Source organism: Homalodisca vitripennis, chromosome 1 (genome assembly GCF_021130785.1).
Source record: "Homalodisca vitripennis isolate AUS2020 chromosome 1, UT_GWSS_2.1, whole genome shotgun sequence".
In the NCBI taxonomy this organism is placed as follows: domain Eukaryota; kingdom Metazoa; phylum Arthropoda; class Insecta; order Hemiptera; family Cicadellidae; genus Homalodisca; species Homalodisca vitripennis.
Window position 1 is genome coordinate 178,794,553 of NC_060207.1, and position 24,163 is coordinate 178,818,715.

Here is a 24,163-nt window from a genome sequence, read left to right on the forward strand (position 1 = left end):
CATACCATAATCTAGTTCAGTTCAGATCGTCTACATTGCACACAAAACCTACTTAATATATCAAAACAAATTTTGTCATTGTGCTGCGAGAAGCTTACCACCTTTTAATGCCTTCGCAGCTCACACACACGCGCGCGCGCTCGTATTAATATCAAGTAACTAGAACCATAATTCATAATCTCTTTATTGCGTGTTTGACAATATGTTTGACAACACCATCCCCCAGCAGGTATAAAATAGGCTGTGTTTCACCATTACGCAATGTTGCAATATGACATGAGTAGAGAACTCCATTCCATCGTTTTCCGCACAGAGTGTCCATTTAATCTTTCAGTTACTAACGGAGTGATAACACCTCGTCAAGGTCAAAGGGTTTACCTTTCTTTATCGTAGAAAGATATTATAGGTCTATTTCCGAGTGTGTGGATAGGCAATTTGTGTATTTATGAAATTAGTTTCCTATGTACTTATTCTATTTATTTCACCAACTTCTGTAACGATTCAGAAAGACGTTTACAACCCACTATTGTTCTTTTAATAACAAATTTGAATGGCTCTCCGGAGAATTACATTGCAAACATCAAATAGAAGTTTTTACTAAATCAAACTATGAGATACTAGTCTTAATCTCTACTTTTACCGGTGACGAATTACTTCGTAACAAACGCTTGAGTTTGAGTTTTCATACTGAAAAATACTTAAATTTAACCACATCAGTAAAATTGATAAATTGAAATAGTCAATACTAATGTAATATGTTTTCCGTAACTATAGAGTTCTAGAGTTTCTAACAAACTTTGAAAAGTCACGAAACCAAGCTCAATGAGGTTGTATGGATTATAAAATGTTCGCCTGCCTAAGTGATGGCAAAAATAGAAAATCCACTATCTTCTCCATTCCGCGACAGGCATTGAGGCATTTCGAAATGTGAATTCAGGTTAAGTTATGTTTTCGGTTAGCGGCAACGGTAACTACAAGGACACATAAGATTCAGAGTTACTACTACTATTACTGCTACTACAGTTTTAGTTGTAGTAGTACAATTATCGGAGTATCAGTACTTACCTCGACTGTGTGGGATAGTTCGTGATAAGCTGTGTTATAAAATACAAAAGCTCTGAAACCTTCGTTCGTAAATACATGTTCTTTTGAATTGAATTATATAAACTTAAACAGGTAAGATTTATAGAAATAAGGTAGAGTTTCAAATTCAAAAAGTTTAACACAAAACCCAACTGTTGTTAACTAACTAAAACCGGCAGTTAAAACGTTACAAAACGGCTTATCTTTGTCAGAGTAACAACCCTAGCAGCGTCTGTATGAAATTCTGAAGTGTGCAATGTTTTTAAGATTACACCCGCGGGTGTTTGCCGCAAGTTTCCTAATGTTGTAGTATTATTATGATTAACATTTTCAGCTGTTTGGGAAATCGGTTTATCTCTTATATTTTCTTTACAAGACCTTGACATCTTGTTATTTTACTCACTTTGTTTTTAAAGTAATTTTGTGTGTGGGTATGTTCCACTTGATACAATTCTGCAATATTCCCTAATAAAAAAATTTAAATTTATAAATACAATACTCGGAAATTATAAGATTAACCCTTTTACTGCCGGCCATTTTTTTATCGTACCAGTCAAAATTGCCAAGGGGGAAACTCGCTGTTGTGCATTCATTTACAAAAAAATGCTGTATCTTTTTTATTTTTCATTAGATTTGCATGAATTTTTACTTTATTTACTCGTATTTAAATGCTGTTTTTTTAAATAATAAAAAGAAATTTTAATTTGAAACAAACTCATTATTTAATTTTAAAAATTATGTAAATAAAAAATAAATAAAAAAATAAAAATTGTGTTTGGCATCTGATAATTTATTTTTAAAATTATACTAAAATTTTGAGCATGATATCATTATAAACTAGAGCAATTGCTTAGAACATATACCAAATTTGAAGGTGCTACCTTGAAACATAGCTGCACTATGAGGATTTTCCCAAAACTGGTAGCCCTCCTCTAGGCCTACCAGTGGAAGTTGAAGGTAAACTTATCTGTGCCACATCCCCCTCACTATCTAATAACTCCTCATTATCTGATGGTAAGATAAAGTCAGGATCGTCATCAGTGTCATCCACATCACTTTGATTGTCATCAATAGCCCTAACACTAATATCAGAATCGTTCTCAGCATCTGAATCTGACAAATTCTGAAGGAAATCGTCACTCAGTTCGTCTTGCACTTGTACACCACCATCGATTAGACTGTTAATTATTGTTCCCTCACTCACAGGAGAGTTAGATGTAACTCTTTTACTCATTTTATCCTTGATCAACAAAAGTAACACTTCAAAAAACTTTCGATAACATTGTAAACAACAACAATGAACGAAGATTTCAGTAATCTAACCCGATCATCTGGTTTTGACATCTGTCTAGGTAGTTCGTCAATTCTAGTCAAAGACGACGAAAATAGAAATCCAAAGTTCTTTAAATGGCTTCTTTCATTATCCTTTCCTCCTAAACAACCAAAATACAGAATATTTCGGCATTTGAACATAACAGTAGCCAGTAACAATAAAAAAAACAGACGTCCGACATATCGGACGTTGACGTTTTCGGCAAAAATGCCGACGTCCGATATGTCGGACGTCGGCAGTAAAAGGTTAAAGGTCGAGGTGCCAAATCAGGAATTTGACGTTATCAACGTATTCTGCTCATCCTCCTGAACAAAAAATATATATGGTTTTAGGGGGTGCAAATGACAAATAACAAGAATTTAGAGGGTACTTATACATAAATAGTTAAGTTCTTAATGTTTTAATGTTCTGTTTGTGTGCGGTGTCTGGATATATCTAAATATTATCTGCAGGTGGGACTGATAGCGTATGTTAAATCTGAGTGCTCTGGGGAAGAAGTCAGAGATAACGTGTACTGTAGCTTGGATCTAGTGAGTGATAAAAAGAACAAATACAAAAATATCTATAGAATCTATTTAACAGGCTCAAAGTCCAATGTCTTAGACCGCTCGACCATCAGCACTCCAGATGACTCCATGTTTGAATCACTTATGGGTGTATTGAATTTTTTTACAAATAAATTTAATTATTATGCAATTTTCTCTTTGCCATCATGGCTATTCATAAGACCAATGTAACAATATTCACTAACACTCAGCCAGGTTCCATAGAGTGACGTGCATCATATTTAATTCGATAGGTTTATTCGCTCTTGAGATATCGTGCGGGCAGACAGACAGAAATTAAATTTTTCCAGCCCCACAATATTGATAGGCTTCACTAAAGCTCAGCCCATAAAAAAAATATAAAATCTGAAGTGGGAATAGAAGCGCTGAACACAATGAGCCAGAATTGACTCATAAAGCAGGGATGAGTCAACTAGGCTCTTTCCTAAATTTTATAATTACTTAAATAAAAAAGAGTTTATTCTCTTTTTTTTAATATACCAGCATTTAGTCTACAGTTAAATAATTAAATACTGGGTGGAATAATTTAAATTGAGAAATGTAGTAAAATGATTCTTTTTGAATTTTTAGAAGAAATGGAGGGTATAGAAGTCCCAGAGGGTATAGAAGTCCCAACTGAAGTCACATTAATAGTGAAAGAGTCACAGTTTCTATGTGATAGGAAGCTGTTGGCAGACCACAGTCCATACTTTCATGCCATGTTTAATAATGACTTCAAGGAAAAACACGAGAAGCTAGTCAATTTACAGGTAATACATTAGTATAATCTAAGTTCAAGGTTATTGTGTTAACGCGTAATGCTAATTTTACTGTTTCAGTGTGAATTGTTTTGGTAATCTTAAGTTTGCTAGATGGGATAAATACTGACGGTGTTCAGTATTTATCCCATGTAGCAAAGTAGTTTTCATACAAGTCAGAAATACTCTTTTAAAGAAGTTACATTTATAATTTGTTTACATTTAGAGAAATCTTTACATGCATCCTTATACAAATAAATGAATTTGTTCACATAAAATAAATACATCGTCACGTTTAATGTAGTGTATGTTTGCTGAGTAATAAGTCAAATTCAAATTCCATTAGTGTCCTAATCTTTAACTTTAAAAATTGCAATGAGTAAAACTTGAACCAAGTTTTAAAAAAATATTAAAAGTGATGAATAAACGTTTGCAGATCAATATTTGAAATGGAAACATGAAGTTGCTAAATACATATAATGAAAATGTTTGCCAGGATATACACATTCTTGTTTTTCTGTTTTATTTTTCAAATGATAAAGTATATATACACACATACATACATACATTAAAATTGTATTGATGGCAATAGCCTTATTTAATTTCAATATACATTGAGTCACAATAAGTGCTTGGTCCGCCAGGACTCAAACCCAGATTCATATATACATGTATATGAATAATTGGTTTATCGAATACTTGGCTATTAAAAAAAGGAATATATTTACAAAGTGGCTTCTTCCTAAACATAATTGGATACATTTGAGCTTCTAAATTTAAAGTGAAATGAACAATATTATTATTTATTTAGACATTCTATGAGGGCAACAAAATCCTATATACATTCTAGAAGCTCTTTCTTTATTGGAATTGTTTATAAATTTAAAACAAACACTCCAATAATATACTTTCTATATTTGTGAGGACTTTTTGTGCTTAAGGAACACTTCGTCAGACCCACATAACTGGAAGAGAGTGGTTACAATAATTGTACAATAATCAACACACTGAGCTGTTGGTACTCAAACACCTATTTTAATAGAATTTTCAAAGCAGGGAACTTATAGGACTCACTGTTTTGTCCCCTAAGGGCTCTTACCTTTAAGTCTACTTCGTGGTTGTTGAGAAAAATATTTATAAACGGGGGAAAATGAGGATTATCAAATAATTATTAGGTTAGATCATTGTAAATAGGGTAATGACTTAAATAAGTATCTAATTAAATGAAAATAAACAATTTTAATTTAGTTGGTAAGACCTAATTAGTAATACAGCTATTAATATAAAGTATGATTTGTAAAATATCGTAATGAACATTTCTAAGTAGCATAAAGTCATGCAACATTTCATACGATTTGTTTTAGTATTATTTTAAACTTCTGTAGTACCTTTAAACACGTAGGAGCATAATCATAATATTGGAGACAATAAATTTAATATCGGAGAGCATAAAAATTCAAATGAACACTATGAAAGAATGTGAAATGATTTAAAACATTTCTTGGTCTATGATTCTATGATTTCTGAGATTTTAATAATTTTTATTGAAACTTGAAGGATAGTGGGGAAGAACAGCGGAGAGCAACTGGAAAGTCAATATTTGATTCAGTTCATTTTTGCCAATTTAACATTAATTCTTTTGACAATTGATTAAACTATGAATAGAAATGTACTTAAGAACTGTAAAAATTCAATTTATCTGTTTTAAGACAAGAAAAAATATTACAAATAATATTATCTGATTAAATAATTTGTTTAAAACTAATTTATTACAAAAATTAAGTTTTGTTTTATAATTTTAGGGAATTGAACCAGAAGCACTTGAGTTTATTATGAATGCAATTCGTCAAACAGAGATAGATTTTACAAAATCAAAAAACATTCTGGATGTTTTGGAAGCAACTTGTATGTTACAGTTTGATCATGTTCAGAAAGAATGCATCAAGTTTATAATTTTTTCCTGGCTGGACAAAGAAACTTGGTTGCCTACGTCCAATTTAGCTGACAAACTCGGCCTGACTGAACTAAAACAGAAAACTAAAACACTTGCTTTGTGGAATTTTTCTAAAGTGAGGAAGACTGAACAGTTTCTATATTTAACTTCAGAAGAGGTGATCGAATTTCTCAGTGATGACAGGTTACGGACTACCGAGGGGGAATTCGAGATTTTTGAAGCTGGCGTGAACTGGATCGAGCACAGTCCAGAAGACAGATTATTTTATTCTATACCTTTATTGAGTGTCGTTAGGTTCAAGGAAATGGAGTCATTTGACATTAGGAACATGTTACACTTCAGCAGTGTTAAAGACACTCCTCAGGCGGAATTGATAATACAATGTATTCTTGAGATGAAAGATGGGATTTTAAACCAAAACTGTGAGTCGTGTAATCCATCTAATATTGATGATCGAGACAGTATAGAGTCTGGAAAAAGTTCACCTCTGCCTGCAGCAGGTATATTTTTTAAGAGTTTAAAACGAAAACGAAGAACCACTTCTCACTGTACATGTTTTGATCCCACTACTGTGAAAACCGCGCAGGATCTGCTAGCAAGAGAACCTCGTTGCCTTCCGCTGTTTCCCTGTGTTGCAGCAAGTTTGCCTTTCAGCACTCACACAACAGCCAAATCACCCCGAATGAAGTTGAGAGAGAAGACTAAGTGGCCATACATGTTTCGATGGAATGGTGAACAATTGGTTCCTTTCATCTATTTATCCAAAATCGATGAGGGACCAGCAGAAGCAATGGGTTATAAAGTTGTAGTACAAGGTAAGGATCTTACAGCTGTAATACTCATGCCATAAAATGTAGGGTACTGTTAAAATTTCTGTCTTAAATGTACTACTTAATCTAAAAGTATGCAAGCAGCTGTCAAGAATTTTTTATAACCATATTTACGAAATACATTTTGACTTTATTTATTCACACAGCTCTCCATGTATATAGTTGTCTCAGAAGAGCAGTTTGAACAAACTAGAGTAAAGTTGATATTGACAGGCAATACGACTGTGTTGTCATATTTCTATTGTTATCATGTTTGACATTGACAAATGATAGCCTTTGTTATCTGTTAAAACTGACAAGTTGATAGTAGGTAGCTGTAGTGTTTTTGTTGTATTTTTGGCATTTATTAATAATGCTTGAAAATGTCCCAATTTTAAATTGTTAATGATTGCATAGTTACTAACAAACCAATTTCGGGTTTCTTACACCAATGCCAAAGTATAATCAACAGTTTTATTTATCAGCTCAAAATCATGAAATGCTAGACATTTTTTTAACAATCTGTTGATGCCTACTACTAGTTTTAGTATCATTTAATTGTAATTTTTAGTTTTATAAGAACAACACTTTTTCGAAGGAATAAATTTCACAAAAACTTCTGTATAGACTAACATTTATAACTTAACTTATTACAATTAAAACATTTCTGTTTTAGCTATTTTTTTAAGTGCCGTATTCAGAAGTGCCAGCTATTTTATTATAAGGAGTATCCAAATAAGGCAGACTATTTTAAAGCCAGACAGTTGCAATTATTGTTTTTTAATTTAGTAAGTTTTTATTAAAACATTCTTTGTTTTGATTCTCATTAATTAGGAAATAAAATCCACTATAAGAAACTCTGAATGTTATCCCATGGAAAGTTATAATGAAAGATGAAATAATGAAATTTATTCCTTTAAAATCACAACATACAGTATAAAATATACAGTATAATGAGAAAAATTAACAAACAGGAATATTAGTTTATCACAATAATTACAAGTATGTGTAGCCAACTCTAACCTAAAACAACAACTAAAACAAAGTTCCCTTAAAAACGAGTCCAGTCAACGTAGAAAAAAACTCTCTATCTGTGGCGCTTGCAAGAAAAAATTATTTCATAGAAAATAAAAATTGAAACACTGTATACACTTTATCACTACCGGCATTAATTACAATAGTTATCAGTCAAATTAAATAATATATTATAATAATAAGAAGTATTTTTTATAGTACACTAGCGGGCCCGGCGCGCTTTGCTGCGCATTTCAATAATTTTTTGCAAAAGTTGCCCGCGGCTTCGCACGCAATTTCCCGTTGAAAACAGTACACTATATTCACTTATTCTTTTTCTATCACATTCTAAACATTGCTGAGATAATTGATAGTCGTTCCATCGTGAGCCTCTTGGGCGTATTATGAAGGTATGTACCATATTCCTGCCTCTATCTAGCTGTTACCCACGGCTTCGCACGCAAATCTTAAGAACCGAAGTCCTTATATTACTTAGTAAATTTTTTTTTTTACTATAATAAATTTTAGATTAAATTAGTTATATCTCCGATGCCACGATTGAGCTTGCTTTGTTGTCTCGATCGAGAGAATATGTACACACGGAGTTTTGAGAACCATACTTCTGTCAAAAAAAACAACTAAGGTTGATTTTATAACATTCTTTATATTTGTAGCCAACGTAAGATAGTAATTATGATATCTGCATTACTCTTCTGATCAAGCATGAGCATGGTTTATATTAAATAAATATTGCAGTTAAAGGTGAATTTTTACGTCAAATTTGAATTGTATTATCTGGATAGTAAAGTCTATGTTTAACAGTGATTGCAAAAACAGTTTAAACAAAATTTGTCGTTTCTCTTAAGCTTACTCTATGCTTTAAAACTATAAGTGTAATATATGTTTACAAAGAACAGCTGATTAAAAATTTGAAAAGACGTTAACATATGTTTGCTGCAATGCATTTCTTATGGGTATTTCTGTAACCAGTGGGGCGGAATCCTGAATCGGGAAAGGGATGGGCATAGCTTATAAACCTTCTCCGTGGAAAAATACATATACGTACAAATTTTCATCATGATCGGTCCAATAGTTCACGATTCCATAAAGGACAAACATACAAACATTCATTTTTATATATATAGATTACTAACCCATCTTATAAATGTACAAAGAATGTAAACTGGCAGTTTTAGCGCTAATAATAACATATTCTGAATATAAATTTGTAAAAATAAAAACATGATCAATTACAGAAATAAGAAATAACTGAAATCATAGCACAAAACTATATGGTAAACAGTTAATTTAAATTGCAATAGTAATGTTAATATATTCTGCTGACATTTGACAGTTAATAATATCTTTACAATTTAAGTTTTAATAGATCCGTATCATCAGTACCAAAATGCCAAACTTTTAATAAATTTTTTTTTATAATTTTTACAATTTTTTATGTTGAAAGGCAAACAGTTGAACAATTTGGGCCCAATATATTGATATGAATACTTAAATAACGATTTATTTACTTTAGGTACTCTAAAAATTTGTTACTAGTTTAGCAACAATTAAAATAATTTTCTAAAGATTTTAAGTGTTAAATTTCAGAGTTATTTGTACTTATTTTATTTATTTCCATACAAAGTTCAAGTTTAACCTGTACATGCCAATGGTGTCAGTATCGACCCTCTATTGGTACAAAAGTACGTTATCTAACTGTTTATAAGCTCTAGTTTCTGGATGAGGTAATGTTTTCATTGGAACTTCATATTTAGTCAGTAGGAGTTATAAATGTTTGTAACAGTTTTGAAATAAATAAAAATGCTCCCTCATTTATCTTGACAGGAGGCAACCCCTACCTTCAACCATACCCCATCCAGAATATCCTGTCACTCCGAAAGCAGCATAAAGGTCCTTTTAAGACTAAGATCAATTTTCTCAACTTCTTGTCCTAACACTACAAAAAAGGGCAATTTTGGAATCTTTTATTTCTGGCCTGAAAACCACAAAAGAAACACATGGAAACTTAACAATCTTTTTAATAAGAATAGATACATAATAAAAACTGAAATACATATTTTATATAATTCATTATCAAACTTTCAGTGTAACCAGGCATCTGCACTTTTGATACATTTCTAAACATCCGTTAAACACGGATATTGACACTAAAAAATGTCAATTCATTTCAATACATCTTTATGTTATGAAAATGTATACGTGTACACACAATGAAAACTTAAAAACTAAAGAAGCAGTCATAATAGTAACATTTTTGATAAGATGTAAAATTACAATATACAGCATTATGAAATTTTAGAATATTTAAAATTTTATATAATTTAGGAAGATTGTTTGGAGTAAAGAGTCTAATCTATAAGGCGTCTGAACATAAAACTTAGTAAACGAGAGGTTATGTATATTATTTTTAGTGCAATCTTATGTATAGCATTACTGTGTGTATTTGAATATAGTTTTAGGTGTAACGGGTGGGACAGGTACATTATCCTTAATAATAAGTTAATTTGTGTGTGTTTTCTCTTTTGGGTATATTAAGAACAATGGGGGAACCTAAGAAACATGATAATAGAAAGGTCAAAAGTATGGGTAAAAAAGAGAAATATGCTGAAGATTGGAAGAATCACTTGAACGAGAACAAGATGTTAAAATAAAGAAATTTGTAAAATAATTGAAAAATTAAAAAAAAACAATATTTTTAATAGAGCAGCAGAAACCCTGTTTAAAACCTGCTACACTTTATATAGTGTTTGTAGTGAAGATGTTATTACAGAAATTGATCTATAATTTTCCATCTGTATGTATTTGTAGTTTATGTAAATAAAGCGATACAACAGAGTATTGAAGGACCCTACAGAATGTAATGAAAGAGTTAGTGTATAGACAGATGAATTGCTCTGTTACTTTTTGACCCTAAATCAGTAGAGCTCTTGAGCCAATAGGAACCTATGTACCAAGTTTTAAATATCTAGGATCTTCCTATCCGTAAATGGACAGACGAGACATCATTATTTCAATAATGCTTTGTCAGGTTCTTAGTAAAGAGTGTATTTATGAGGCTTCACTTTATTAACAGTTTTAGCTTCACAAGTCTTACTTAACACTCTGTTAATTTAGAATTATAAAAAACTTTAAAACAGTTTATCAACTTGCACTTTTCCCACCTGTTACACTCGATCAAACTTTATTTTTATAGAAAAACAAAACATTTGTTAAAACTACTGTCAAGGTACTTTTATCAATACCTAGTGATATAATGAAAATAAGTCTCTCATTTCCTCATTAAGTGTTATTTCACAGGCATTCGAAGAAATAATATAACAGTTAAAAGAGAGGTTGCAAAAATGGCCCACCCGTTACAGGTAGAACATGTTTTATTTGTTCAGGCTTTTTGCAATTTTTTTAAGTAGTCTTTTAAGATTACTCATCATTGGCTGGCTTAAACAGAATATGATATTAGTTATTATATGTAAACAAATTTATATAAATTGTGTAAATGTCCCACCCATTACATATAAAATGGCTGCACTAATAATAATGTACAGATAAAGTATGAACTTAAAAAAACTAAAATTCAGTTACACGAAGTCGTCTTTTTGGCATGAAGTAAAAAAGAGCATAGCTTTTTAGGCTTGCTGAGGATCAAGATAATCATATGACCTTTTGCTGCTCAGCCAAGGAGGTACATAGTTATATTCTTCTATAAAATGTTATGGATTTAATAATATAGTACTAAAACAATTAATACTTTTGAAATCTAACAAATAAAATGTTACTATTTGGAAATTTATTTCAATGATTACTTGCACACTTTTAACGTAGCATGTTTTGTTAACTAAACTAACTAAACTTGTTAACTATTTAAACCATAAACAAATTAAATGTGATTGCTGATGGCTGATCGGTCTAAGTCGTTGGACTTTGAGTCTGAGTTAGAGATAGCGCCGGTTCAAATCCAGTCTGTGACCATAGCACTTTTTATCACTACCACCGACATTGTATTGTATTGACTCCCCTCCTTATTCTGTTTGATAATATCCTCACATAGGCCAGTAGCCCATGAGGATGGCATAATAAAGCTTAAAAGGGGATCTCCTTAAAAATGTATACATATATATATATATATATATATATATATATATATATATATATATATATATATGTCAAACAAATCAGTTAAATTTTGAACATTTGAACCAAATGTCATTGTATAAACAACTTCATTGATTTGATTTAAATTAGTCCACAATTGTTGTGTATTGTACTAAAATGTTAAGGGCAAATTAAGGGCTTTAGCCCTTGAAGTTCAACCTTACCCTTGTCAGAAGTCAGAATATTCTTTATTACAATTTCTTTAAGAAATGCAATGGTGTCAAAACAATACTGTATACAAACATGAGTATTTACACAAAATTGTAATACAATATAATATGTATACTTAAGTCCAGGTTATTTGATAAAATTCGTCAATTGAGTAGATTGGATTGTCCAACAAGAAATTCTTCAGTCTGTTCTTTAGTGTTGCACCAGTTCCCTGTCTGAAGTCTTGTGGTAGGTGGTTGAGGATCTTTATACTGGCATTTGTTTGTCCATATGGCCTTTGGTGCTTCACCACCCACCTGAGTCAAAATGGTGGCCCTTGGAATTCTTTGACTAGATTGGTTGTGCCAGTTAATCAGCTCTAAGCGCTAAAAGGGTTAATAAAATAATAATTATACCAAATTTTATGAGTGTTAAAGAGGAATGAGTAAGAATTTTGCTTTAAATTAGTATAAATGCATTTCTAACAAATAATCACATACAGTAACTTTTTGACAAAATTGGCTTAATCAAAGTTAAGTTGTAATTTCCTTTAATAAGTAGTACATGAAGTAGTAATAAGTAAAATGCGATCCTGTAGAGCACACTGAGATATTTATATTGATTCCAAACTCATTTCGTAATAGCACTGAGTATTTACAATTTACAAATTTAATAAAAGCAAACTCAATTATATGGCTCTAAATAATACCATGTGGCGTTTTATATTAGCATTAGAACTGTGGACATACGGTTTAGGAACTAAATTTACCCATTAAAAGACATTATTTTCTGTCTCAGACTTGAAACTGTATGTAATTGGAGGAGAGTACATGATGGGCCAAGGCGATTGGAATACATCTATCTGGTTCTATGATACATGGAGAGAAGTTTGGCAATTTGAAACAAGGTAAATAAGTATTATAAATTGAATGGTTTATTTTAGTACCTGTTGAGACATTACTCAATGCTCTATTCGAATTCTTAGGCAAGAATTAAGAAAACAAATCATGGTCATGCTTTATGTTGTTGAATTAAAATTAAGCTAAGAAAGTTATTTGACTGCAGAAATTTATTAACTGATAATGCAAATATCAGCTTTATGGAATAAATTTCATTACAACTATCTGACAAACTTGCATGTCGGTTACAAGACATTCGGTTTCGACATAGAATTTTCATAGATTTCTTCTAAGTAGTCTTTGAAGATTCCCTAACCCATTGACCAGTTGAAAATCACTGGGTACAGTAGAACCGATTGAACAATTCTGAGAATAAGATGAAATTGAAAACAATATATCCAGACTCTAGATCAAAAATTAAAAGCAAGACAGAGGATTGAGCATATGAGGAATTTATAGAAAGTTAACTTCAGCAATGTGGGTTTTCCTCTTATAAACGTGCGGCACGGCACAGCTGAGACAGTGCATCTTCCATCGGGCTCCTATGGGGTCGACTTGGTTATGGATGGATGGTCAGAAAAACCAACCATCCCTTTAGAACTAAGGTTTCCCAACTTCTAAGAAAAAATACATTGACCAGAAGCCCAAGATTTTTTAAAACATGTTTTTATCATTGCTCCTAAAGGAGATTTGCTAACTGTTTTGCTAGTAAAAGTGAGTTAATTTTTCATTGATTGTTTGAAAATTTGTATACCTTGATTAGAAAATGTATTTGACGTCACGATGTAAAAAATGTTATTTAGCTCATGTCTCGGAGAATGTTTTATAGAACTTTAAAAGTGGCTCATCAGGAATATAATGTAATATGTTAGTATTTACAGGCTAGTGGTATGTTTGGATGGTAACCAGTGGACTATGTTGCCAGCTTACCATTCCCTCGACGCCATCACTCTGCTGTCTGTGTGAACAATGAATTGTACGTCATTGGAGGCGTTGGACGCCATAGGGTCATGTTGGATTCTGTCACCAAATACAGTCTGGAAACAAGTAAGTAGACGGTACTTTTGGTGTAATTAGTTGGCAGAGTTGGTGTATTTACATGTATTAGTTTTTTAGTTCAATTGGTTGAGTGTAAGCAACACCTATCAACCAAGGGACTTAGGAAATTTGATTTCTTTCTGTTTGCATGATATATCAAGAACGAACTGACCAACTGATTTGAAATTTTACATAAAACTTCATTTCTATATAGACAATGAAAAAAATCACAATAAGTAACTTTATAAACGAACTTCAGGATGTAGCTATAGACTTGACATTTTGATGTAACCTCAGAGAAACCTGTTATGTGACACATGGTGTGTTGTACTCATATTTGATAACACTAAAAATAGTCATGTTGGAAATTAGTGATGATTGGTTAACTAATTTATTTGCTTATGTTTAAAATATTTGTACATTTAACATCCATTCAAGTGTTAGTTTTTGAAGCTATGTAGAAATAATTACACTGTACATATTATGTAAGTTAATTGTACATTTGTAAAGCACAAAATGTACAACTAGATCTCTTTTTTCTTATTTTGATGTAGTTAGTTTCATAAAAAAAATGAGGAAGAAAGTAAAAATAAAAATAGAAAAGAAGGTGATAGGATGAGTGGCAACACCCAGACTGAACTATGTTAATTACTGGACTCCAATATGTAAGAGATATGGATTGATTACTTGACCCTGCAGGAATTAACTGGTTCTTCTTATACAAGTTGCTTTAAATTACCCTAAAGGTAATAATCCAAAGAATTTAAATCAGGGGATCTAGATTAATTGATTGGTCCACCTCGACCAATCCATCTGCCTAGAAAACTTATCTGCAAGTTCTCGGTGCCCCATCATGTTGGAATATTATTTGATGTCTTCTTTCAAGTGGTACATCTTCAAGTAGAACTGGCAGTTGAAGCTCTAAAAAGTCTTTGTACAAAAGACCAGTAGGGTAGTTTTCAAATCAAATGGTGCCAATTAACTGGTCCCCAATTATACCACATCATACATTTATTGAAAATTCAAATTTGAAAGTTCGACTCGACAACAGCTTTTGGATTTTCAGTTGGACCACCGATAACTATTTTTCAAATTTAGAATTCCATATCCTGTAAACATTGATTTGCCCGTGAATAAAAGACAACTTACATTATTTTGATTTTCTAACACCCATTGACAGATTTGTAATCCTAATGCACTGTCACCTGGATGAAGATTTTTAACTCTTTGTAAATTATATGGATACAAGTTGTTTTTTTCAATGTTCTCCTGACTGTATTTGAGGTATGTTTAATCTGTTCGAAAGTCGGTGAGTGCTGAGTTGAGGACTGCGCTGTATCATTTTCGCGTACAGGCTGTGTTACAGGACGTTCTCTCAAACAATTAATAGTTGGAAAAGATCCATTAGTTTGTAAATTATTGAAAACCGACCCAAATGTTTTGTGAGTAGGGATTTATGTATTGGAAATCACCTTTCATGTTCATGTTTAGCTGTCCAATTATTTCCATTGACAAAACCATTGATGAAAACAATATCTGCATATTCTTGATTATAAAATATAAATAGCATCTTATCGTTAAAAACATGAATACAAGTACAAGTACAAATTATACAATAATACTTATACACTGCACAAACCAAAGATGATAGACTAGTTACTGTAACAGCAGAATTTTTGGACAGCTGTACAATAATAATCTAGATTCAGGTTTTGTTACAACAGTGTTACCAACTCTTGATTTTCAATAAACTAAAAGCATTTAATTGACACTGTATTTTTAAAATCTTGTTTCTCAACCTACAATGTTTTATACTGTAAATTTATTGAAATTATTTACTTCACTGAAAAAACCAAACTAAAATTGTTTTTCTTTATGAAGAAGCTTAATAACCAGATATTGCATTCTCTGTCTTATTTTTCGTATATCTTTATTTAATTAAAACATTAATTTTTAAACTTTGTGTTTGTTTATCATTGGCCTATTTCACATAATTTGCTTCAGAATTAATTAAATTTTCTACAAATTTTATTTAAAATTTTGCGTGCTTATTACCCACTTTATGAAGTTAATGTACATAAATCTAAACATTTAAAGCATGTTTTTTTCGATCAAATTTTGCATATTTTGTCTGATGATCTCAGATAAGGGTGGTCTTACAGTTCTGGGAAATGTTTCATTTAATTTTTCATTTGTTTTACTTAAAATCCGATAAATTTAAAAGCTATCTTTACACCATAAAAAACTTCAGTGTTGTTTTATTTCCGTCATGTTCCAGAAAATCGGGTGAAATCTTTCACTAGCGGTAGTTTGCTAACAAAGCGTTTCCGGACATATGTTTATATGAACTTTTTTCATTATTTTTTATGAGAGGAACCCACCTGAGAAGTTTGTCAGGTAATGTTCAGGAAGTGTTGTAAATAATGTTACATTTCTTTTGTGAATACTGCAAAATCACAACGTAGATAACCCTAACTTAACGTTATATATTCTTCATAATTTTCAAAATTGGCAGTGTACTTATCTGACAAGGTGAACTACTCCATCCATAGACTGCATTGTTATAAAAAAAGTATATGGGTTTGTTTTCTGATCAGTATGTCAGAAAAATGAAAATCTTTGAATTTATGCAGGACTCCCATACACTCCTGCCATTCACCTACTGGATAAAGGGACGAAAAGCCAACCATTCAGAAACGGGAACCAGGGATAATAGAAAAGTCGAAGATTTTAATATACTGCCCCTGGTTGATCAAAGGGATTTTAAAATTGAACTTAGTTATAATGGACAAGAAGTTAAAATTAAAATTAACAATAACACTCAGTCAAGGATCGTTCATTAAATAAAATCATACAATGCCACTTTGACTGTCTTACAGAATTTACTTTCATTATCAAAGAAGGCAACTCTCTATGTCACTGATTAGTAACTTATATCACACGAGACACAGGATAACAGGTTCAGAGTTGGAAATGGGAATAGAGATGTAAAAATAAAAATGCCTGTGTCCTCTGGTCTTCAGCTTGATGCACTCTACAGGTGAAGTGTCATGCCAGTAACTTACTGCTTTACCCTCTCATCTGTAATTCCTAGGACAAACCTAGAAACAAAAAGAGCCTTAAAATAATGCATGGCATCCAAATCACTGTCAGACTTTCCTTTGCCTATTCTGAGCCTTCAATTCTGAAAAAGTATTTATAATACAGAAGAAGGCTATCCGTGTTATTGCCAAAGCAGGAAAGTTTGTCAATTGTAGGGATATCTTTAGATATTTTAGGATTTTCCTCCTGTCTTGCCTTTATAAATTGCAGTGTTTACTATGCATTGCAGATTATGCAGTCTCACTCAATGTTAGTGATATATGTAAGAAGGAAAACAGTGGACATCAAAATTGTGGGAAATGAACCTAACTTCTTGAGAATAGCTATCAGTTAAAAATTACCTTATACGAGGGGTGTTCAATAAAGATTGACAGTACATGTAAATAAACAAAGTACAATAATTCGTTTTTTTCAAGTTGGTATAAAACATTGAAGTACTAGCAACAACAAAATCAGCTGTTAACATTATTGCATATTTATTGTTGTCATGGCAACCAATTAATAAATAGTTGCAAATTTTTGCCTCTAAAGTTAACTATGACTGATTTTTGTGAGCAAAGATATGGGATAAAGTTTTGTGTAAAACTGGGGAAAAGTGCTACGGATCCTTGCAGCGACTTGAAATAAGCTTTTGGTATTGATGCAATGAATGAAAGAACCTGTTGTAGATGGCATAAAGACTTTAAAAATGGACGGGAATCATGTGAGTTGGAAGGCCTGGCGTCCCTGTTTCTGCCTTTACCGAAGAAACAATCAATACTGGTGGTGTTATGATTCACACTGACCCACATTTGACTATTAGACAGCTTGCTATAATGCTCAATATATCAATTGGCAGTGTCCATACACTCATGCATAATCATTTGAATATGTCACATGTCTGTGCTCGTTGGATACCACGTCTGTCAACACCAGTTCAGAAACAAAATCGCGTTGAAATTTGCCAACTTTGGTTAAAGTGTGTGCATCGAGTAGATGATGCGTGGTGGAAAAATATTATTATTGCTGATGAAAGTTGGATTTACTGTTATGATCCTGCAACAAAACAAGAGTACAGTAGTGGGTGGAAAATAGGCAGAAAACCGATGCCAAAAATATCTTGTGCTCAAAAGTCTGCTGCCAAGGCAATGGTGATTACGTTCATTGATTATCGTAGTATGGTGTACACCCATACTGTACCACAGGGTCAGACAATTAATGGGGAGTACTACATTTTAGTATTGAAGCAACTAATCTAAGATCACATCCCAAAAAAGTGACCAGGCCTCGTCGGATGTTGGAAACTGCATCACGACAATGCTCGCTCCCATGTTGCCAATACTGTGCTTCAATTTCTAACCAAAAAAGGAATCGAAACTGTGCCACATCCACCCTATAGCCCTGACTTGGCTCCAAATGACTTTTTTCAGGCCAAAAGGAGCTCAAAGGCCGGCGTTTTCCAACTGCTACTGTCGCTATTAAGAATAATTTTTAAGGTTCTGTCTAAGGAGTGTATAGGCGGTGGAACAAGTGTGTGGCTTTAAATGGTGACTGCTTAGAAGGAAATACAAGTGTTAAAGTCTAAACTTTTATATTAAAGGTATTGACATAAAATGCAATGCGATCATTTTGATACTCTTTGTTTGAAGTTTATTTTTGACGATATAAGGATTGTGAAGGAAACAGGATTTTTCCGGACATTTGCCATCGTTCATTGAAACAAAAAATCAGTAACACTACATATCGAGATCTGCAATCTGATCTCTTCTTCAGGTAAATAACTAACCTAACACATAATTACAAACTAGGTTAAAATAAACAAATATATTTATTAAGTGCATATCTTAGAGTTAGTGAAGTTGACAAACAACATGGTGGTTGTGATTCCTAACTTAGGCGTGCCACAACGCTTTTGTATGATTTGTTTATTTTAACCTAGTTTGTAATTATGTGTTAGGTTAGTTATTTACCTGAAGAAGAGATCAGATTGCAAATTTTGATACTGTTGTTGTAGTGATGCTAACCTTAGAGATGCTTCTTCTGACGATAAAATAAACTATATTCATTGGACACGGAATTGAGGCTGTTTATGGGAATCATCACATTGTTCCTAGCAGAATGCTTTTATTCTATCCTAATATCATTTTTCCACACGTAGAAAGACATTGTCATGCAGTAAAACATGTTTCTCAATAAAAATGTCGTAGAGAACACTTCCAGAAACTTGAGACAACTCTTCCAATAATGAAGAAACTGTGAAATGTATGTTCATTTTCACTTAATCATTCACTTTCTGCAAGTAATTGTTGGTGATCAATGAAGGCCGTCTATTCTGTTTTTCATTATGCTTTGGCCAATTTTTAAACTTCCCACTTGAACGCCATTCCATCACATAACATTTTATCACTTATTCTGACAGTGAGTTTCAACTGCTTCACGCCTTTAGTGCGAAGAAAACTAAAAACAGTACCTACTTCACAGTTGGCGGGATTCTCAATTGTCAGGGGCGTTAAAAATATACGTTATCAGATGTAAATACGATTGATTATTTTGCCATAATTGCATCTGTGGCTTGCTGTCAGTTATAGGGGACAGCGACTGCAGCACAGAATTTCAAAACTGTATTTACTTTTTACTCTGCAGCGTGTTGTGTGTACAAGGACGACATTTATATGTTCAGGTCCCAGTTATACTGCTATCGCCAGTCCATAGCTAACTGGGAGATCCTGAGCAATATCAGTCTGCCAGATAACATGTCTGTCAGCGCAGCAATGACTGACAACGAAACTATTTATGTCATTGTATATCTGTATGTACTATGTATGTTCCAGAGAGTTGGGAGACTTGCAGTCCTCTACCTATACATCTTTACTCTGCAGCGTGTTGTGTGAAACTATTTATGTCATTGTATATCTGTATGTACTATGTATGTTCCAGAGAGTTGGGAGACTTGCAGTCCTCTACCTATACATCTTTACTCTGCAGCGTGTTGTGTGAAACTATTTATGTCATTGTATATCTGTATGTACTATGTATGTTCCAGAGAGTTGGGAGACTTGCAGTCCTCTACCTATACATCTTTACTCTGCAGCGTGTTGTGTGAAACTATTTATGTCATTGTATATCTGTATGTACTATGTATGTTCCAGAGAGTTGGGAGACGCAGTCCTCTATCTATACATCTTTACTCTGCAGCGTGTTGTGTGAAACTATTTATGTCATTGTATACCTGTATGTAGTATGTATGTTCCAGAGAGTTGGGAGACGCAGTCCTCTATCTATACATCTTTACTCTGCAGCGTGTTGTGTGAAACTATTTATGTCATTGTATATCTGTATGTACTATGTATGTTCCAGAGAGTTGGGAGACTTGCAGTCCTCTACCTATACATCTTTACTCTGCAGCGTGTTGTGTGTACAAGGACGACATTTATATGTTCGGGTCCCAGTTATACTGCTATCGCCAGTCCATAGCTAACTGGGAGATCCTGAGCAATATCAGTCTGCCAGATAACATGTCTGTCGGCGCAGCAATGACTGACAACGAAACTATTTATGTCATTGGTAATTTCAAATAATCTTACTATTAAGATGCAGTAAATACATTAAAAAATGTTGTAATAATTAGTTATTTTATAGTGTGGTATGTATTGTTCACTTAGTTTTTGTGGTTTGTACATTTGAAGTTATCACAAATAACAGATTTCATAGCTTTACACATTAACGTATATTTTGCATGAAAGTTGAAGAAAATTGGGATTGGTATACTCAGTTTTGTTGTAGGTAAAATTTCTAAATCATGTCCATGCTTGGGTTGCTAGGCAATTTGTTGTCTAAACAAAGAGGTTGTTCCAAATGATCAGTCTAAGAAAGACATGTGTATGATTTTCCTCTAAAAAGCGTGCTTACATTACTTGTCAGGTTTCTGTTGTTATTTAATATTTATTTAGGTTTTCATCATTAGAGTCAAAACCCAATGTTTAACATGAGAGTTTTTACAGAGTAGAAGAGTATGCATAATTTTACTAGGCAGGAAGATTGTTCTTCTCCTTAACATAGATACATTAAATAAACTCATAAATAAATGGGATATTTCATGTCTAATTCACACTTTGTTAACAACAGAAAAATTCAATTTGACATATCCAGTGTTGCCAAGTTGCAAAGGCAATATACACACAACACTATATTAACACTCTATCAGACTTCGAAGGAAAGGTTACTCCTGTGAATAGTTGATCTCGTCCTATCAGAATATAATTTAAAATATTTAAAATTTGAATATTAGTTTTATACCATTGCCCATTCTAAAATAAATACTGAAAGTTTATAGTACTGGTATATATCCAGTAAATATCCGAATAATTATGAGGTTACTCGTGTATTATATAAGTCTGCAATGTCTTAATACATATATTCATATCAGAGTATCTTGATCCAAATTTTGTCTTGATCTGTCCATTACAGATTTTTGTGTTATTAACTATTAATATAAAATTAATAGCCCAAATTTTCTATTACTACATTGATGTTTTGAAACTATATATTGATATGTTTATGCATTTCTTATTTCTGGAAATTATTTGGCAAGTTTAATTGTCACATTAAAAACAACTAAGAAGCGATTAGTTAAAAAACTAATAAAATCTTATCACATTGTAGTACTTGTGATTTTCATTATGTAGATTACAACAAGATTTCATTTTGACTAAACCTTAAATGTCAGAATCAAGAATTTGTGCAATTTCCTCCTTGGGTAACAATTTGAATAGTACCAAAAAATATAATTCCTTTAAGGCTTGTGGTATTTCAGGTTCCAAGACTAACTATATTCCCAACTCAACAGCATGAAATTCTTTTCAGAACAATGTGATAAAACATTAAAAATACTAAAATTACCTTTAATTTCAGTTTTCATAAATTTTACTCATTATGTATCCTTAATAGCCAGTTGTGGTGGAACGATCTTGAATTTTCCCATAAAAACAATGGTAAACCTCATGTTTTTCTAAGTAATTTATAAAAATATAAAAAAGACGCATATTCTATTGTGTGAGTAGAATCAAGATGGCCTCTAATACAATATACAAGATCATATTGTTTCAGGCTCAAAGGGTTTTAAAAACTCAATTTTTAAGGGGTGGTGAACTTAATATCCTAAATGAAAGCTTATGTTTAACAACAAGCCCCTCTAATGAACAACATGAACAACAACAACAAGCCCCTTCTATACAACAACCTGTTGATAATCTAAAAATAATAAATAAACCGACCTTGCCTGTGACACACGAAAACCAAACTTTAGGAGACAGTAATACTACATAAAACAAAATTCACATACTCTCTCCAGACAGAGCTAAGAAGAGGAACGTGTTTAGTGTCTCCTTGCAAGTAGCAAAAGCGGCAGAAAAATCAAACAACTTGAAATTACAGCTACCTGCCACCTCAAACATAAAAATGAATGTAAGAAAATCCCCTCTATTGAATGCTAGATTGGAAAGAAATGATGAAAATTATTAAGATTTCTTCTTAAAACACATTATATTCTACAAGGAGCACATGAAACAACACTATGGCTACACTGAGCAAGCAAACCTATCACTGGCCTCTTCTGTTACTAAACCATTAAACTCTCAGCCATTGCAGTTTCTATCCCCATTAAACACTAATAACCAGTCTCTTCAAGAAACCCCATCACTCAGAACATTTTTTAGAACATGCAAGCTTAATCAAGAGCAAAATAAAAGCAGGCGGGAAATAAAATCACAGGCGTTACCTAAAAAAATGTTAAACAAACTCTCACTATCTTTCACCAGAATGTAGACAGAGTTGCCAATAAAATTGAAAGATTAAATACACTCTTATCTTCATTAGAACCAGATATAGTGGCACTTACAGAACATGGACAGAAGAAAGAATCACTTTTAAACACAAGATTAATAGGGTACACACTAGTAGTAGAATATATCAGAAAGTCACACTTAAAGGGGGGTAGCCATTTTTATTAAAGACATACTGAAGGCAAGGCTGAAATGATTAATATAGGTCATTTAAGTATTGAACTTACATGTGAAGTGGTTGCTATTAAGCTAAAGGAAGGCAGAAATACTCTTTTTTTTTATTGGAGTGTACAGACCACCAAGGAAACCTCCAGTCCGGCCTTGAAGTTTTATCTGAGACTCTTGACAACATTCCAATTGGGAACCACCCAGTAGTACTTATGGGTGACATCAATATTGACTGTCTTGAAAAGAAACAAGACTATGCACAAGTGAATGACATATTAATGAGCAGCAACATGTATAGACTAGATCTACCAGCCACACGGATTACTCCGACCTCCCACACATCGATTGACTGTGTGTGCTGTAGCAATGGTGATCTGGATACTGTAAATATTAAATTAATAAACACAGCTATCTCTGATCACATGGGGCAACTCTGCACTATCCGCTGGACCACAAAACCTGCTTTAACCACTACAACGGAGAGGAGAAACTTCAGTAATAGAAACCTGCTTATGCTAAAAAATCTACTTCAACATCAAAACTGGATACAGGTCTATAACTTTACTGGCACAGATCAAGCATATGACAAATTTAGCAACATTCTAAATGTATCATGCCCAATAGTTAAAACAACAAATTCAAAAAGAAGACAAAATTACATGTTAAGTGATCCCACAGCAGTCAATTTAAAGCAAAGGTTTAGTGCAGCTAAAAACAGGTGAAGAAGAACACAAAAGAAGAGCTTCACTTCTAAAAAAAGAGTATGACCTTCACCTTAGATACTTAAGACAACAAGAAAATATCTCAAGGATTGCTGACGCAGAAAACAAAACAAAGGCTGTCTGGAACGTAATTAACAATGAAAGAAAGTAAAAAGAAGACACATTGTTACCCTCAAAACTTGACATTGACGGACGTGAAATGACTAACCCACAAGATATTGCGAACCATCTTAATGACTACTTTGTCAATATAGCTGAAGATATAATTTTAAAAAGTGGACCACATGTAACACAAGCAATAAACCTTCCAGTCCAGAATATGAATATTCCAAATTTAATCCTAAGGCCAACAACTAAACAAGAAATTAACCAAATTATTAGCTCACTAAAAACAAAGACCTCAGCAGGATATGATAGGATATCCTCTAAGCTATTACAAACCTGCAAAGAAGAACTTATCAATCCTCTGGTTGATATAACTAATAAGTCATTTGGTTCAGGAGTTTTACCAACATCATTGAATCTGGCCAAAATTTATCCTAAATTCAAGAATGGCTCAAATACTAATCCATCAAACTATAGACCAATTTCCCTGATCT

General features: G+C 32.6%; 1 protein-coding gene across 3 annotated transcripts in view; it reads left to right on the forward strand.

Moving 5' to 3' along the window:
* The first annotated feature begins 893 nt into the window (after positions 1–893).
* Positions 894–24,163, forward strand: part of LOC124352791 (kelch-like protein 6) — a 30,232-nt gene continuing 6,962 nt past the window's right edge. For 2 of the 3 annotated variants that reach the window (XR_006921537.1, XM_046802464.1), the window contains exons 1-6: positions 897–1,176; positions 3,553–3,731; positions 5,522–6,488; positions 12,615–12,723; positions 13,641–13,762; positions 20,192–20,398. Coding sequence is in view for 2 of the 3 variants with exons in the window: in XM_046802464.1 (XP_046658420.1) it covers positions 3,558–3,731; positions 5,522–6,488; positions 12,615–12,723; positions 13,641–13,762; positions 20,192–20,398 (1,579 nt within the window). In the remaining variant the exon portion in view is untranslated. Of the gene's footprint in view, positions 1,177–3,552; positions 3,732–5,521; positions 6,489–12,614; positions 12,724–13,640; positions 13,763–19,665; positions 19,961–20,191; positions 20,399–24,163 lie in introns of those variants that run through there. The other variant, XM_046802465.1, reaches the window with a different exon arrangement.